Raw genomic sequence first — 19,079 nt, forward strand, 5'->3', positions numbered from 1 at the left:
GCAGCGCCTGTAGTCCCAGCTACTCGGGAGGCTGAGGCAGGAGAATGGCGTGAACGGGAGGCGGAGTTTGCAGTGAGCTGAGATACGGCCACTGCACTCCAGCTTGGGCGACAGAGCGAGACTCCGTCTCAAAAAAAAAAAAAAAAAAAAAAAAAGGGGGCCAGGCGCAGTGGTTCACGCCTGTAATCCTAAACTTTGGGAGGCTGAGGCAGGCAGATCACGAGGTCAGGAGATCAAGACCATCCTGGCTAACATGGTGAAACCCCGTCTCTACTAAAAAATACAAAAAATTGGCCGGGCGCGGTGGCTCACGCCTGTAATCCCAGCACTTTGGGAGGACGAGACGGGTGGATCACGAGGTCAGGAGATCGAGACCATCCTGGCTAACACGGTGAAACCCCGTCTCTACTAAAAATATAAAAAACTAGCCGGGCGTGGTGGCGGCGCCTGTAGTCCCAGCTACTTGGGAGGCTGAGGCAGGAGAACGGGGTGAACCCAGGAGGTGGAGCTTGCAGTGAGCCGAGATCGGCAAGCCGAGATTGCGCCATTGCACTCCAGCCTGGGTGACAGCGAGACTCCGTCTCTAAATAAATAAATAAATAAATAAATAAATAAATAAATAAAATATAAAAGTAAAAATAAATTAGCCAGGAGTAGTGGCTCACACCTATAATCCCAGCTACTCGGGAGGATAGTTTGAGCCCAGGAGTTTGAGGCTGTAGTGAGCCTTGATTGGGTCAAGTTTGAGGCTGTAGTGAGTTTGAGGCTGTAGTGAGCCTTGATTGGGTCAAGTTTGAGGCTGTAGTGAGTCTTGATTGAGCCAGTCTGGAGTACCCTGTCTCAATAAATAAATAAATAAATAAATATTTTAAAATACTCAGGTACATAAGAAAAGCAGGGCCAGAAGCGGTGGCTCACATCTGTAATCCCAGCACTTTGGGAGACTGAGGCAGGCGGATCATAAGGTCAGGGGATCGAGATCATCCTGGCTAAAACAGTGAAACCCCATTTCTACTAAAAATACAAAAAATTAGCCGGGCGTGGTGGCACTTGCCTGTAGTCCCAGCTACTCAGGAGACTGAGGCAGGAGAATTGCTTGAACCCGGGAGGCGGAGGTTTCAGTGACCCAAGATTGTGCCACTGCACTCCAGCCTGGGCAAAAGAACAAGACTCTGTCTCAAAAAAAAAAAAAAAAAAAAAAGCCAGGTGCAGTGGCTCATGCCTGTAATCTCAGCACTTGGGGAGGCTGAGGCGGGTGGATCACTTGAGGTCAGGAGTTCAAGATCAGCCTGACCAAGATGGTGAAACCCCAACTCTACTAAAAATATAAAAATTAGTCGGGTGCGGTGGCAGGCGCTTGTAATCCCAGCTACTTGGGAGGCTGAGGCAGGAGAATCGCTTGAACCCTGGCAGCAGAAGTTGCGGTGAGCCGAGATCGCGCCCACTCCAGCCTGGGCGACAGAGTGAAACTGTCTCAAAAGACAAAAAAAGAAAAGCAGAAGAGCATAACCTTCAAAGGCTCAAGCTCTGAAATCATACTGTGTGCCTTCCAAGCTCTCCACTCGCTGTGTAACCTTTTAGTGTCCAGTTTCTCATGTGTTAAACATAAAATGATATACTGGGTTCATTACAGTCCAGGGCCACAGCACTTCCTCAGCATGAACTGCCTGGGCAGTTCATTTCCCCATATTCAAATGAACTGTTCTCTCACTGCATTCAGGCCTGGGCTCAAATGCCTCTTCCTCAGTGATGTCTCCCTAACTACACAATACAAAGAACAGCCCCATTAGCATGCACACTTGTGGTCCCAGCTACTCAGGAGGCTGAGGTGGTAGGATCGATTGAACCCAAGGGGTAGAAGCTACAGTGAGCCGTGATTGTGCCAATGCACTACAGCATGGGCAACAAAGTGAGACGCTGCCTCAAAAAAATTAAAAATGGGCTGGGCGTGGTGGCTTACACCTGTAATCCCAGCACTTTGGGAGGCAGAGGCGGGAGATAACCTGAGGTCAGGAGTTCGAGAACAGCCTGACCAATATGGTGAAACTCCCGTCTCTACTAAAAGTACAAAAATTAGCTGGGCGTGGTGGTGTGTGCCTGTAGTCTCATCTACTCAGGAGGCTGTGGCAGGAAAATGGCTTGAACTGGGGAGGCGGAGGTTGCAATGCGCCAAGGTCGCATCACGCACTCCAGCCTGGGCGACAGAGCAAGACTCTGTCTCTGAGCTACAGGCCGAGCTACCATGCCTGGCCTGCACTTTAGTTTTCTTCAGAGTATTTATTCTCTGACTAAAATTGTGTAATCCTTTTGCTTGCTTTTTCATTATCCATGGAGGCAGTGACTTTATAATATAAACTGCTGTGTCACTCAGTATCTAGAACAATGTCTGGTATACAATAATGCTTACTATTTAGAGTGAATATATTAAATATGTGGTAATTAAACGAACTAATGCTTGTAAGTATCACACAATGTCTGGCACAGAGTGAGCCCTGCCATAGTTCAGACTTAATTTAGTCAGCCAATCCTTTGATTATCGGGCAGTTAGGCAGTTTCTAGTTTTTACTATTGTAAATAAACTGCATCCTTATGTACATACTCCAGAAATAATATGTTCTAAAGGATGTGATCAGGTCTAAAGAGAGCAATCATTTGTCATAATTTTTTTTAACCTCACCTCAGTGACTGCATGTATAAATGGTGAAATCTGAATAAACTAATCTGAATAAACTTCATGAATTATACCAGGGTCAGTTTCCTGGTTTAGATACTACACCACAGTTGTGCAAAATATTAACACTTAGGGAGGATGGGAGAAAAATACACAAGACTCCTCTGTGCATTTCTTTGCACCTTCTTGTGAATCTATAATTTCTCAAATTAAAAGGTTTTTAAATTTTTAATTGACACAGAGAAACAGGAGAGAAGACATGCCTTACCTCTTCTTTTGTGGCATTTTCGGGCACCTCACTTAATCGAATAAGCCTGCTGGGTTTCTCCTCACTTGGGCCAGTCCTATAATCTTGATCCTTAAATTGAAAATGAAAAATTATTTCACAAATAAATATACTTTACTGTACAAAATACAAATCAACATGAAATTTTCTCTATTGTTCTGAGTGCCAGAATGTGACTTCAAATCACAAGAATGTAAATGTGCTAAGACCAAGGCTCACTGAAAGAGTCTTGAAAGTAAAGCGGCCGGGCGCGGTGGCTCAAGCCTGTAATCCCAGCACTTTGGGAGGCCGAGACGGGCGGATCACGAGGTCAGGAGATCGAGACCATCCTGGCTAACACAGTGAAACCCCGTCTCTACTAAAAAATACAAAAAAAATAGCCGGGCGAGGTGGCGGGCGCCTGTAGTCCCAGCTACTCTGGAGGCTGAGGCAGGAGAATGGCGTAAACCCGGGAGGCGGAGCTTGCAGTGAGCTGAGATCCGGCCACTGCACTCCAGCCTGGGCGACAGCGGGAGACTCCGTCTCAAAAAAAAAAAAAAAAAAAAAAGAAAGTAAAGCAAAAAATTACGAGACACAAGACTGAATAAGACTTTAATAACCAGAAAGACAAACTAACATATTCTCAGAACTGTAATTTTCTCAGCCTGGGCAACATGGTAAAACCGTCTCTACTAAAAATACAAAAATTAGCCAACTGTGCTGTGCGCGCCTGTGGTCCCAGCTACTCAGGAGGCTGAGGCAGAAGAATGGCTTGAACCTGGGAGGCAGGGGTTTCAGTGACCCAAGATTGTGCCACTGCACTCCAGCCTGGGTGACAGAGCGAGACCCCCATCTCAAAAAAAAAAAAAAAAACAAGAAAAATTTCCCTGGTCTGAGAGCTGGAAAATGGGGTGTAAACTAGCAGTACTTCATACCTCTGGTGAGAGAAGATGACTAGATAATTTTTTTTTTTTTCTTTTGAGACAAAGTCTCGCTCTGTCACCCAGGCTGGAGTGTAGTGGCACAATCTCAGCTCACTGCAGCCTCCACCCCCAAGTTCAAGCAATTCTCCTGCCTCGGCCTCCCAAGTAGTTGGGATTACAGATGCCTGCCTCCACACCTGGCTAATTTTGGTTTTTGGTTTTTTTTCAGATGGAGTTTTGCTCTTGCTGCTCAGGCTGGAGTGTAATAGTGCCACCTCCGCCTCCCCACAAACTCTGCCTCCCGGGTTCAAGGGATTCTCCTGCCTCAGCCTCCAGAGTAGCTGGGATTACAGGCATGTACCACCACGCCCAGTTAATTTTATATTTTTAGTAAAGACAGGGTTTCTCCACGTTGGTCAGGCTGGTCTCAAACTCACAATCTCAAATGATCTGCCTGCCTTGGCTTCCCAAAGTGTTGAGATTACAGGCATGAGCCACTAGGCCCGGCCTAATTTTGTTATTTTTAGTAGAGATAGGGTTTCACCATGTTGACCAGGCTATTCTTGAAATCCTGATCTCAAATGATCTGCCCACCTTTGCCTCCCAAAGTGCTGGGATTACAGGCTGAATAAGACTTTAATAACCAGGCGTGAGCCACTCTGTGCCTGGCCTTATTTTTCTTTTCCCCGGTCACATTCTCTCCTGAGGTTGCACCACACTGGTCTCAAGCTCCTGGCCTCAAGTGATCCTCCCACTTAAGCCTCCTAAAGTGCTGAAATTACAAGCATAGGCCACTGTACCGGGCCAAATCTACTTTAAAAGAGAATACCTTCATTGTAAAATTACAAATATAACCCTCCTTGCTTAAATCATATATCAAGAAGTTTTAAGTTAATTACGTTAGCTGCAAGAGGATAGTTGCAACATTAATATCAGCTCCTCACATTAATATTAGCTCCTCAGGACTAGGGAGACTCCTAAGTATTATCTCAACAAATTTAAATAAGAAAATGATCCCTAAACGATCACAGGTCTAACTAAGCAAGAGTTGCAAGAGTCAACTCCCAAAGACATATACTTTCAAACTAAATTATCCCAAGGCATGTAAATCAGCACCATAAAACAAAATAATGAATAAACACACATCAAAAGGGTAGGGGCAGTGGCTTACTGCTGTAATCCCAGCACTTTGGGAAGCTAAGGAGGGGGCACTGCTTGAACCCAGGAATTTGAAACCAGCCTGGATAATACGTTGCAATCTTGTGTCTACAAAAAAATACAAAATTGCTGGTCAGGCATGGTGGTGCATGCCTGTAATCCCAGCTCTTTGGGAGGCTGAGAAGGGTGGATCATTTGAGATCAGGTGTTCCAGCCCAGTCTAGGTAACATACCTAAACCTCATCTCTACAAAAAAATACAAAAATTAGTCAGATGTGGTGGTGCACAACTACAGTCCCAGCTATTCAGGAGGCTGAGGCAGGAAGACTGCTTGAACTCGGGAGGCGGAGGTAGCTGTGAGCCAAGATCGCACCACTGCACTCCAGCCTAGGCAACAGGGCGAGACTCCATCTCAAAAAAGAAAAAAAAAAAAATTAACTAGGCATGGTGACATATACGTGTAGTCCCAGCTTCCTGGAAGGCTGGGGCGGGGGAACTCCTTGAACCTGGGAGGTAGAGATTGCAGTGAGTCAAGATCACAACATTGCACTCCAGACTGAACGAGAGTGAGACTCATTCTCCAAGGGAAAAAAAAAAACTAGCCAGGCATGGAGGCTGGCACACACCTGTAGTTCCAGCTACTCAGGAGGCTGAGGTGGGAGGACTGCTTGAGCCTGATAGGTCAAGGCTGCAAGGAGCCATGATTATACCACCGCACTTCAGCCTGAGTGACAAAGTGAGACCCTGTCTCAAATATATATATATATATATATATATAGTTCCTTCATATATACACACACATATATATAAATGGAAAGTGAAGCAGAAAGAAAAGAATAAAAGAAAATACATATATATGATCTGAGCTAAAGGCCTTTTCTCTAGACATTTACATTCCTACATTCCACTCCTGAATACAAATTTTGCTTTCTAATGGTTGTGCAAGGATAAAAATAAAATGAAAAAAATTTTTAAATAAATAAATTGGTCAGGCACGGTGGCTCATGCCTGTAATTCCAGCACTTTGGGAGGTCGAGGTGGGCAGATCACGAGGTCAGGGGTTCGAGACCAGCCTGGCCAACATGGTGAAATCCCATCTGCACCAAAAATACAAAAATTAACCAGGCATGGTGGCACGTGCCCATAGTCCCAGCTACTCAGGAGGTTGCGGCAGGAAAACTGCTTGAACCTGGGAGGTGGAGGTTGCAGTGAGCTGAGATTATGTCACTGCACTCCAGCCTGGGTGACAGAGCAAGACTCCGTCTCAAAAATAAATACATACATAAATACATACATAAATAAATTTCACCCTTCACAAAAGTCTTATTTTAAAAAAAAAAAAAAAAAAGCAGGCCAGGCGCAGTGGTTCACGCCTGTAATCCCAGCACTTTGGGAGGCCAAGGCAGGCAGATCACAAGGTCAGGAGATCGAGACCATCCTGGCTAACACAGTGAAACCTTGTCTCTACTAAAAATACAAAAAAAAAAAATTAGCCGGGCCTGGTGGCGGTCACCTGTAGTCCCAGCTACTCGGGAGGCTGAGGCAGGAGAATGGTGTGAGCCTGGGAGGTGGAGCTTGCAGTGAGCCGAGATCGCACCACTGCACTCCAGCCTGGGCGAAAGAGTAAGATTCCACGTTTTTTTTTTTAAAAAAAAAAAAAAAAAAGCAGTCCACTCAATCAACATACCTGAAGGTCCCGTTGGGCATCTCGGGCAGTTTTGCCCTCTGGAAAAGACTTGCTCTGGCCATAGCCAAACATCTGGCTTCCTGGCAGCCTATGATCCACATCACGGTACTCCATGCTTCTGTAATCAGTGTCTTGCCGCCCAAGAAAGTCCAGACCGCCTTCTTCTTTAAACAGACCAGCATCTGAACTCTGCTGTTCACCTCCAGAAAGCTGTGACTTATCTTGGTCTTGAACTGGACTCTGGCTGTTCCGAAAGTCTGCTGAAGACTCATGTTCAAAGGCTACACCTTGTGTTTCTCCTTCTCTTGTTTCTGAATGCTCAAATTCTCCCTTCTGAATGCCGAAAGCAGGCCTTTCTATCGTATGGTCATGTGTGGATTCTTCTCTCCTGTTCACATTCATACCAGAATGTTCTCTATCTTGTGTAGAGGGCTGAATGTAATCCAAAATATTTGGATCCACAGGGGGCATCTCCCTATCTTTAAATTCCATACAAGTTCCCATCTCTCTGCCCCTAAAATCCTGATCAGTCCTAGACCGGTGTCTACCTCTGAAATCTGAATGTGGCGTATCCCTGTCCCTAAAGTCTAGATCAGTAGTACCTGAACCTCGGCCTCTAAAGTCTACTTGTGTTCCGTCTTTGTCTCTGAAGTCCAAATCAGATACATCTCTATTCCTAAAATCAGAACGGGACTGTTCTCTGGCCCTAAAATCCAAATCTGATAAATCCCTTCCCCTAAAATCTGCATGGGATCCATCTCGGCCTCTAAAATCTAAATCATAAGTGCCCCGGCCCCTGAAGTCAGATGGAGGAGCATCCCTACCTCTGAAGTCAACAGCGTGAGCATCCCTGTCTCTGTAGTTCATATGAGGTGCCTCCCTACCTCTATAATCCATAGAAGTACCATCTCCACCCCTATAGTCCATAGGTGGTCCTTCTCTATCCCGAAAATCCCCAGAATGTATGTCCCTACCCCTGAAGTCCAACTGTGATGAATCTCTGCTCTGGAAATCAGAAGACGAAAAATCTCCCCCCCTGAAATCATGTCCAGGTCCCTCCCCTCCTCGATAGTCACCATGCGGTCCGTCTCTAGCTCCATAGCTGAAAGAATGCTCCTCTACATTTGCAAAAGGAGGCCCCGAATGCCCCTGGAAATCAAAGGGAAGTGAATCTCTGCCAGGAAAGTTGCCAGAGTGTCTCTCTTGAGCATGACTCTTAAGGGGAGGAGGAGGATAATCCCTGTTCCACCCGGGAGCAAACCTTTCTTCTTGGCTCCCACTGTAGAAACAAAGACAGTGTTATTCATATTGTCCAGAGAGTTTGAAATCTACACACCAGCATATTCTTCTCTAATCACAGCACATTCTTCTGTAAACATTTTTTTTTTTTTTGGCAGAGTTCTGTAACAAGGTCCTAGATCTGCAGAAAACAGCAAAGTTTTGCTATTTTAAGACGAAGTGGCGGAGTAAACTTTTATGCTCCCATTTCAGAACACGAGGAAAGTCAACACAAGGTTTTCAACATGACTGCTGCAGAAAAAGCTTTCACCCAGTCCTGCAACAGGGAAAATCCGCAATACCAAATAAGCTAACAATGGTGACATGCTACAAAAATTTCCATTTCCTACAGCCAGGGAACTTAAGAATTCCAAGGTCAACATGACGATTCCTATATATCAGAAAAATCAATGCACTGTAAATTTCTTACAGTAAGTTTCATGAGGTATCTTTCTCACTGCTGCATCCAGTGGTAACATTTCAAAATATTTTATTACAGATACAGCATAGACACCACCCAATCAAAATGGATGCAGGCCCAAAGGGAACACTGGTTGTAAATCACCAGTAGGAACAAGCATACCAGTGTTCACCAGCTAAGCATCAGCCCTGGCTGCATCTAAATCCCAGTTCTGCAGTGGCTCCACCAAGAAACACTCTAACCTGGGTCCTATTTAACTACCCAAGGGTATCATAGAAGGTAGTATGAATCATGCCACAAAGCATATGCAAGTCATTTAAGCCACGCAACAGCATCCAGGGGCTTAATGCTGAGAGGGACCTAGAGAGAGCATTAGGCCTTAAAGCATGATCCCCATGACCCAAATGAAGAAGCTGATATTCCGTATTTCAATGTCTCATGCTACTTTTTCATGGCAATAAAATGCATTTTAAAAATAGGCATAAGTATTAAATTTACATTCTCAATTTACAGAACTGAAGAGATAAACAAGATGTGACCTAATCTTTCATCCTACCCTATTTCTTTCCTTTGCCTAAATTCCAGGACATTTTACATGTTTTGGCTTCAGTCCAAGATTCCCTAAACTAGTTTAAGTAGGCAGTTAGGCACCTGGGATCCTAGGTAGGGAGACATGAAAAAGGAAAACATGAAAAGACCTGAAGGGTCATCTGTTATTCAGCATTAAAACAAAAGCATTAAGATATTAATACCAGCTCAATTCTTGCCTCCCAGAACATACAGGGTCTATCATAAGGCCCTTCTGAGCTCAGACTGCACTACCATAGTAAAATTCAAAGGACAACTGAGTCTGGGTAACTCAGCTCAAGAGAAATAATTGCAATGCCAAATCCTTTCTTTTTCTTTTTCTTTTCTTTTCTTCTTTTTGATACAGAGTCTCGCTCTGTTGCCCAGGCTGGAATGCAATGGCGCGATCTCGGTTCACTGCAACTTCCGCCTCCTGGGCTCAAGCAATTCTCGTGCCTCAGCCTCCCGAGTAGCTGGGATTACAGGCACATGCCACCATGTCCAGCTAATTTTTATATTTTTGGTAGAGATGGGGTTTTACCATGTTGCCCAGGCCGGTCTTGAACTCCTGACCTCAGGTGAGCCACCCATCTCAGTCTTCCCAAGGGTTAGGGTTACAGGCGTGAGCCACCATGCCCAGCCAACCCTTTCTTAAAGTAATAGGAATTTAATAACATTAACCTAAATGCTAGAATGATGTACATTTAATGGATTTTCAGAACATGATGACTTCCACTGACTCCCATTAACACTAGTTATGTCTATGTTGTTCATGATAAGAGGAGCAAGTTGGCCGGGCGCAGTGGCTCACGCCTATAATCCCAGCACTTTGGGAGGCCGACGCGGGCGGATCACAAGGTCAGGAGATCGAGACCACCCTGGCTAACACAGTGAAATCCCATCTCTACTAAAAATATTAAAAAATTGGCCAGGCATGGTGGCGGGTGCCTGTAGTCCCAGCTACTCCGGAGATTGAGGCAGGAGAATGGCGTGAACCCGGGAGGCAGAGCTTGCAGTAAGCCAAGATCGCGTCACTATACTCCAGCCCGGGTGACGAGCGAGATTCCATCTCAAAAAAAAAAAAAGAGGAGCAAGTTTAGATGTTCTTCTTAAGCAATACAATTTAACACTAAAATTAAGATGTTACCACTAAATACAATGTCTCCCATGTTTAAAATCAATTCAACTCTCTTGCAGGAAGATTTAAGCTTCATCAGACACTCATGAGATGAGGACTGAGGTATGAAATCCACATGTTTTCTGACAAGAACACATCCAACACGGCCTAAGGATTATCTCTCACCCTTCTAAATTAAGACCAAATAGATTTAGAGTAACTTACTGTAGCAGGGTTCTTAGATCTGTATTTTATACAGACTAATCAAGAAACCATTTTACTAACATAAAATATCAGTAGTTATGACAACTATTTTTAACCAAATAAAAACAAATCTTAAAAGAAAAGTTCAAAGGAAATGTAACAAAATCATTTTCCTGTATCTTTTTTGGTTCAAATTAGTTCCCAAAAACTGTGTCTCCCTCCTGGTCAAAGATCTTAAAAAACAGCATATAATGACTTACATTTAAACTAAAATTAAGGTGGGAAGATATAATTTTAAATAAGTTTAAACAAGTCAAAGACAAATGTTCTAAATTTGAAAAAAGTTAGACAACAGAGCTAAATTTACCTAACATTTCTGAATGCTTCCCTAAATCACGTTAATTCTATAAGAAATATCCTTACTTACAAAATAGTTACCCATAAATATAAGTAATAAGAGGACAGATTACAACCTAAATATTTTTAAATGTTAACGTACAACCTCATTGATCTAGACGAGAGGTCAGGAAACTTTTTCCATGAAAAGCCAGTTCGTAAATATATTGGATTTTGTGGGTTATACAATCTCTGTTACAACTATTCAATTCTGCCATTATAGCTTGAAAGCAGTCATACACAATCTGCTAACAAGAAGAGCTGCTGTTTTCCAATAAAACTTTATTTACAAAAACAGGTTATCAGCTGTAGTTTGCTGACAACTGATCTAATCCTTTGTATTTTTAAAAGAAAAAAAAAAAATACCCAACATCACACAGCTGTTTTAATTTAAAGACCACTGAAGAGAAAATAAGGATCTCTGTCATTCAGCATTTATGAAATACTAGTTTTACTAAACATTATATGGATTTTCTAAACTCAGTTCTCTACCTAAATTTTTCATTGGAACTCCAAGCTTCAAAATAATGAATGAGAACATCTGTTGAATGTAAGTAATAAAATCTTGCAGACTGCCAATCCAAATGAAAATTTACTAGTGGCGGGTGCAGTGGCTCACACTTATAATCCCAGCACTTTGGGAGGTTGAGGTAGGTGGATCACTTGGGGTCAGGAGTTTGAGATCAGCCTGGCCAACATGGTGAAATGCCATCTCTACTAAAAAAAAAACACAAAAATTAGCCAGGCGTAGTGGCATACATCTGTAGTCCCAGCTACTTGGGAGACTAAGGCAGGAGAATCACTTGAACCTGGGAGTCAGAGGCTGCAGTGAGCTGAGATCGTACCCCTGCACTCCAGCATGGGTGACAGAGTGAGACTCCATTTCGAAAAAAGGAAAAAAAAGAAAATGTACTAGTAACAGAATTTTCAACTTGAGCATCAATACTTATGAACGCACACATGTAAAGGTCAGATTTCTTTGCTATGTACCAAGCAAAATCAAAAAGTCACATTCGTGTAGCATTTCATTAACTGTAAACACAATACAAAAGATGTTTAAATACTAGTTAAAATACAGTGTGTATTACACTAGCTATAAAAAAATTAACTCCCTATAAATTTAAAATGCAATCCATTTACAACTAAATGGTACCACCTTCTCCACTCTTCTTGGTACCCAGTAACCCCTAAAATTGAGAGGTGGCTTAGCAAACTGCATCAACATGCCACAGACAAGGCACAGCTCTGAATTCTAGACATAAATTAGTGAACTCAATGCAACTTTTATAAACATTTATGTACATTTCACTAGCTTTCCTTACTAGTCAAATACGTATTCCTTTGCTAAGAGACAAAAAGAAACAAAATATTTGGGTATTTTTTAATATTAAAATAATGAAATTAGCCGGGCATAGTGGCACGCGCTTGTAATCCCAGCTACTCAGGAGGCTGAGGCAGGAGAATCACTTGAACACGGGAGGCGGAGGTTGCAGTAAGTCAAGATCGCACCACTGCACTCCAGCCTGGGAGAGAGAGTGAGACTCTGTCTCAAAAACTAAATAAATAAATAAAAATTTAAAATGTTATATGACAAAACATTTGGCATGCTGGGTATTCAGTCTCACAATCATTTTCGAAATTATTTTCCAAATTGATTTTCTTTTTTTTTTTTTTTGAGACGGCGTCTTGCTCTGTTACCCAGGCTGGAGTGCAGTGCCATGATCTGGGCTCACTGCAAGCTCCACCTCCCGGGTTCATGCCATTCTCCTGCTTCAGCCTCCCGAGTAGCCGGGACTACAGGCGCCGGCAACCAGCCAGGATGGTCTCGATCTCCTGACCTCGTGATCTGCCCGCCTCAGCCTCCCAAAGTGCTGGGATTACAGGCGTGAGCCACCGCGCCTGGTCAAGTTTCTGTTTTTAAAAAACCAAAAACTATTTCTCCACAGAGAAATCATCTGCATTTATAGTAGCCCAAAATGTTACATATTTATAATTCAAACACTGGCAATTTCAATATTAAAATTTCAGAACTTACCGAAAAGGTCCAGTTCTGTTTGCAGGTCGAGAATCCCCCCACATCTCTTTTTATCAAGAGGGCCCCAACGAGTAGATCCTTTTTCTACCAAATTCTGGTTATAGCAGTACCTGTACAAAATAAACCACAAAAATTAGTACTTTAGAATGTGAACTAAAAGCTAAACTAGTTTCCCACTGCTTGGTTTATCAGGGACCACATCAACAGCAATAACTCTGAAGGTCTTTTGTTTCTTTTTTTTCGAGACGGAGTCTCGCTCTGTCGCCCCGGCTGGAGTGCAGTGGCCGGATCTAGGCTCACTGCAAGTTCCGCCTCCCGGGTTTACGCCATTCTCCTGCCTCAGCCTCCCGAGTATCTGGGACTACAGACGCCCGCCACCTCGCCCGGCTAGTTTTTTGTATTTTTTTAGTAGAGACGGGGTTTCACCGTGTTAGCCAGGATGGTCTCGATCTCCTGACCTCGTGATCCACCCGTCTCGGCCTCCCAAAGTGCTGGGATTACAGGCTTGAGCCACCGCGCCCGGCCTTTTTTTTTTTTAAGAGATGGAGGCTCGCTCTGTCGCCCAGGCTGGAGTGCAACAGTGCGATCTCAGCCCACTGCAACCTCCAGGTTCAAGCAATTCTCCTGCCTCAGCCTCCCGAGTAGCTGCAGGCACACGCCGGCCTGCCCAGCTAATTTTTTTGTATTTTAATAGAGACGGGTTTTCACCGTGTTACCGAGGCTGGTCTCAAACTCCTGAGCTCAAGTAATCCGCCCACCTCGGCCTCCCAAAGTGCTAGGATTACAGGCATGAGCCACCGCACCCAGCTGGAAGTCACTTTTAAACATTTATATAATAAATTTATAATAATAAAAATACTTTTTTTTTTTTTTTTGAGACAGTGTCTCTCTCTGTTGCCCAGGCTGGAATCCAGTGGCACGATCTCGGCCCACCGCAACCACTGCCTCCCGGGTTCAAGTGATTCTTCTGCCTCAGCCTCCTGAGTAGCTGGGACTACAGGCATGCGCCACCATGCCCGGCTAATTTTTATATTTTTAGTAGAGACGGGGTTTCACCATATTGGCCAGGCTTATCTCGAACTCCTGACCTCGTGATCCACCCACCTCAGCCTCCCAAAGTGCTGGAATTACAGGCGTGAGCCACTGTGCCCAGCCAGAAAAATACATTTTTAATTAAAATGTGTACTCTGGGGTCGGGCACGGTGGCTCATTCCTGTACCTCAACACTGTGGGAGGCCAAGGCAGGCAGACCACTTGAGCCAAGGAGTTTGAGACCAGCCTGGGCAACATGGCAAAACCCCATCTCTACAAAAAATACAGAAATTACCAGAACTTTGGGAGGCTGAGGCAAGTGGCTCACTTGAGGTCAAGAGTTTGAGATTAGCCTAAGCAACATGATGAACTCTCATCTCTACTAAAAATACAAAAATTGGCTGGGCGCGGTGGCTCATGCCTGTAATCCCAGCACTTTGGGAGGTGGAGGCGGGTGGATCACGAGGTCAGGAGATCGAGATCATCCTGGCTAACACGGTGAAACCCTGTCTCTACAAAAATACAAAAAATTAGCCGGGCGCGGTGGCAGGCACCTATAGTCCCAGCAACTCAGGAGGCTGAGGCAGGAGAATGGCATGAACCCGGGAGGAGGAGCTTGCAGTGAGCCGAGATCATGCCACTGCACTCCAGCCTGGGGGACAGAGCGAGACTCCGTTTCAATTAAAAAATAATAATAATAATACAAAAATTAGCCAGGTGTGGTAGCAGGCACCTGTAATCTCAGCTACACAGGAGGCCGAGGCAGGAGAAATGCTTGAACCCCAGAGGCGGAGGCTACAGTCAGCCAACATCATGTCACTGCACTCCAGCCTGGGCGACAGAGCGAGACTTCATCTTTAAAAAAAAAAAAAAAACCACAAACATTAGCCAGGCATGCTGACTATGTGTAGTCCCCGCTTCCTGGAAGGCTGAAGTGGGAGGATCGCTTGAACCCGGGAGGTTGAGGCTGCAGTGAGCCAAGATCACACCACTGCATTCCAGCTCAGGAAACAGAGTGAGACTGTCTCAAAAAAAAAAAAAAAAAAAGGTATTCTGGGCACCATAAACTTTTCAATGAACTATGAATGCTTCACGTTTACTAAATGAAATAAGTATTTACTGATTTTTCTAGCGCTCATTAGCCCTTCCTTTTTGGAAACGGCATTGTAGTATCAACCCTACTGTCTCAGACCTGATCGGACACCATCCAGCATGACCAATCGGAATAATCTATCACCCTCACCACAGTCATTGCTTTGAAGACAGACATATACCTCAAGTCAAGATGAGAAGTTATTTCCAGGACCTTTGTTATAGCTACTGAAAAAGAGGCAAATCTTTATGACCTTGGATTTGGCAATGATTTCTTAAATATGACCCCTAAAGCACAAGGAACTTTAAAAGAAAAAGTAGATAAACGGACTTCATCAAAATTAAAGACTTCTGTGTATCAAAGGACACTATCAAGAGAGTAAAAAGACAGCCCATAGGTCATCAAAATGGCAGAAACTTCTATGAAGTTTCCTCCATAGAAACATCAGAAAAACAAGCAGTAACTGTCTGAACCAACTGTGACTGAGTTTTAGAAAAGAGTCCAAGGTTTACAAGCAAATATCCAATCAAGAAAAAGCCATCTTCAAAACAGAAGGAAAGTTTTGTAGTGTTTTTATTCACCCTTGCCCTACCCCCTTTCCAGCATGGCAGTGGTTTTTGTCTTAAAGCAGTAGAAGCCCAATTCCCAGCTCCTCCCTCAAAGAGCAAAGCAGACCTTATTTGCAAATTATCGTACATATCTGTTCTACCCTGTCTCGGGGGGTATTTGAAGGACACACATAAGGTGCATGCTTCTATTTCAACCTAACACAAAATTCAGGCAGAGAAAGCAGCAGGTATTGCTAATGAAAGCTGCAAAGCAGACTACAGACTAACAGGCACTTGGGGCAAGAGATTACAGATAGATGCCCACAGAAGTTGAGGTGAAATTCTTCGGCAAATTAGGACATTCCAAAGCAACATGTATGTGGGGAAATTCAGAAAGCCATATGAATGCCAAGGCAAAATGTATGATCATATAAGACCTAGGCAGGGCGCAGTGGCTCATGCCTGTAATCCCTGCACTTTGGGAGGCTGAGGTGGGTGGATCACTTGAGGTCAAGAGTTCGAGACCAGCCTGGTCAACATGGTGACATCCCGTCTCTACTAAAAATACAAAAAATTAGCCGGGCATAGTGGCGAGCACCTGTAGTCCCAGCTACTTGGGAGGCTGAGGCAGGAGAATGACTTGAACCCTGGAGGCAGAGGTTGCAGTGAGCCGAGGTCATGCCACTGCACTCCAGCCTGGGCAACAGAGCAAGACTCCATCTTAAAAAAAAAAAAAAAAAAAAAACCCTAAATATAAATTGCCAACCAAGAATTCTGTATATGGCTAAACTATCCTTCAAAAAAATAAGGAAAAACATTGGCCAGGCATGGAGGCTCACACCTGTAATCCCAGCAATTTGGGAGGCCAAGGCGGGTGGATCACGAGGTCAGGTGATCGAGGCCATCCTGGCTAACACAGTGAAACCCCGTCTCTACTAAAAATACAAAAAAAAAAAAAAAAATTAGCTGGGTGTGATGAGGGGCGCCTGTAGTCCTAGCTACTCGGGAGGCTGAGGTAGGAGAATGGCTTGAACCCAGAAGAATGGAGTGAACCCGGGAGGCGGAGCTTGCAATGAGCCAAGAGCACACCACTGCACTCCAGCCTGGGTGACAGAGCAAGACTCTGTCTCAAAAAAAAAAAGGAAAAAAATCAAGACATTCTCAGATAAACAAAAGCTGAGGGAGGTTCATTACCACTATACAGACCCTATAAGAAATGCTAAAAGGTAATTCTTCAGTCCAGGCGCGGTGACTCGCACCTGTAATCCCAGCACTTTGCGAGGCCGAGGTGGATGGATCACAAGGTCAGGAGTTCAAGACCAGCCTGGCCAAGATGGTGACACCCGCCTCTACTAAAAATACAAAAATTAGCCAGGTGCGGTGGCAGGCGCCTGTAATCCCGGGTTACTCAGGAGGCTGAGGCAGGAGAAGCACTTCAACTTGGGGGGCAGAACTTGCAGTGAGCTGAGATCATGCCACAGCACTCGGCACTCCAGCCGGGGCAACAGAGTGAGACTCCGTTTTTTTGTTTTTAGAAAAAAAAAAAAAGGGAATTCTTCAAAATGAATTTTTTTAATTTTTTTTTTTTTGAGACGGAGTTTCGCTCTATCGCCCAGGCTGGAGTGCAGTGGCTGGATCTCAGCTCACTGCAAGCTCCGCCTCCCAGGTTTACGCCATTCTCCTGCCTCAGCCTCCAGAGTAGCTGGGACTACAGGCGGGCGCCCGGCTAGTTTTTTGTATTTTTTAGTAGAGGTGGGGTTTCACCATGTTAGCCAGGGTGGTCTCAATCTCCTGACCTCGTGATCCGCCCGTCTCAGCCTCCCAAAGTGCTGGGATTACAGGCTTCAGCCACTGTGCCCGGCCTTTTTAATTTTTTTTGAGATGGAGTCTCACTCTGTCACCCAGACTGGAGTGCAGTGGCACGATCTCGGCTCACTGCAAGCTCTGCCTCCCCGGTTCACACCATTCTCCTGCCTCAGGCTTCTGAGTAGCTGGGACTACAGGCGCCCACCACCACACCCAGCTAATTTTTGTATTGTTAGTAGAGATGGGGTTTCACTGTGTTAACCAGGAAGGTCTCGATCTCCTGACCTCGTGATCTGCCCACCTCAGCTTCCCAAAGTGCTGGGATTACAGGCGTGAGCCACCACGCCTGGCCCAGAATGAATTTTAAAAAGCTAGACATGAAGCTATGTGAAGAAATAAAGATTTCGGCCGGGTATGGTGGCTCACACCTGTAATCCCAGCACTTAAGGAGGCCGAGGCAGGTGGATCACCTGAGGTCAGGAGTTCAAGACTAGCCTGGCCAACATGGCAAAACCCCGTCTCTACTAAAAATACAAAAATCAGCCAGGTGTAGTGGCATACAACTACAGTCCCAGCTACTCAGGAGCCTGAGGCAAGAGAATCTTTTGAATCCAGGAGGCAGAGGTTGCAGTCAGCTGAGATCGCACGTGCCATTCATTGCACTCCAACCTGGGTGAAAGAGTGAGACTCCATCTCAAAAAAAAAAAAAAAAAAAAAAGAAAGAAAGAAAAGAAAGATCTCTGGTAAAGGCAAATACAGGGGCAACTGTAAAAACTAGCATTATTGCAATTTTGCTTTGTAACTCCTGCTTTTCATTTTCAATGTGATCTAAAAGACAGATGCATAAAAAATTATTAATCTAGGTTACTGAGATACAATTTACAAAGATGTAATCCATGACTTAACAGAAAAGGGAAGAGAAAGGAGCTGGATAGGAGCAGAGATTTGTATACTATGGAACTTAAGTTAGTATAAATTCAAATTAGATTATAACTGAGATGTTAAGTGTAATTCCCATGGTAACTGCAAATATATCTTTAGAATATACACATAAGAAAATGAGGTTGCCTCCTTATGCACTAAAAAGAAAAAAAGAAAATGAGAAGAGGCTAGGCACAGTGGCTCATGCTTGTCATCCTAGCATGACAAGCACTGGCGGGCCGAGGTGAGAGGATTGCTTGGGCTCAGGAGTCTGAAACCACCATGGGCCATATACTGAGACCCTATCTCTACTTTGAAAAAAAAAAAAAAGAAAGAAAATGAGAAGAGAGTCAAAACATTTTCACTACAGGCCAGTGGCTAACATCTGTAATCCCAGCACTTCAGGAAGCCAGTTGCTTGAGTTTGAGACCAGTCTAGGCAATATAGTGAGACCCCATCTCTATGAAAAATTTAAAAAAAAAAAAAAAAAGGCAGGTGGTGTATGCCTGCAGTTCCAGTTACTTGGGAAGAATGAAGCGGGAGGATTACTTGAGCCCAGGAGTCCAAGGCTCCAGTGAGCTATGATCTCACCACTGTACTCTAACCTGGGCAACACAGCAAGACCTTGTCTCTTAAAAAGAAAAAAAAGATAATAAAAATTTAAAAAGGGTGAGTCAGGCGTGACGGCTCACGCCTGTAATCCCAGCACTTTGGGAGGCCAAGGCGGGCAGATCACCTGAGGTCGGGAGTTCAAGAGCAGCCTGACCAACATAGAGGAACCCCATCTCTACTAAAAATACAAAATGAGCCGGGCTTCATGGTGCATGCCTGTAATCCCAGCTACTTGGGAGGCAGAGGCAGGAGAATGCCTGAACCCGGGAGGCAGAGTTTGCGGTGAGCTGAAATCGCACCATTGCACTCCAGCCTGGGTAACAAGAGAGAAACTCCGACTCAAGG

General features: G+C 44.4%; 1 protein-coding gene across 1 annotated transcript in view; it reads right to left on the minus strand.

Annotated features, from left to right (window-relative positions):
* The window catches only part of RBM6 (RNA binding motif protein 6), a 118,053-nt gene that overhangs the window by 83,642 nt on the left and 15,332 nt on the right, over nt 1-19,079 (minus strand). The window contains exons 2-4 of the mRNA XM_025377352.1: nt 12,723-12,832; nt 6,705-7,983; nt 2,940-3,029 (exon numbers count right to left, since the gene is read on the minus strand). Of these exons, the coding sequence (XP_025233137.1) occupies nt 2,940-3,029; nt 6,705-7,983; nt 12,723-12,766 (1,413 nt within the window). The 5' untranslated portion in view covers nt 12,767-12,832. The remainder of the gene's footprint in view (nt 1-2,939; nt 3,030-6,704; nt 7,984-12,722; nt 12,833-19,079) is intronic.

The sequence above is a fragment of the Theropithecus gelada genome, chromosome 2 (assembly GCF_003255815.1).
Source record: "Theropithecus gelada isolate Dixy chromosome 2, Tgel_1.0, whole genome shotgun sequence".
Taxonomy (NCBI): domain Eukaryota; kingdom Metazoa; phylum Chordata; class Mammalia; order Primates; family Cercopithecidae; genus Theropithecus; species Theropithecus gelada.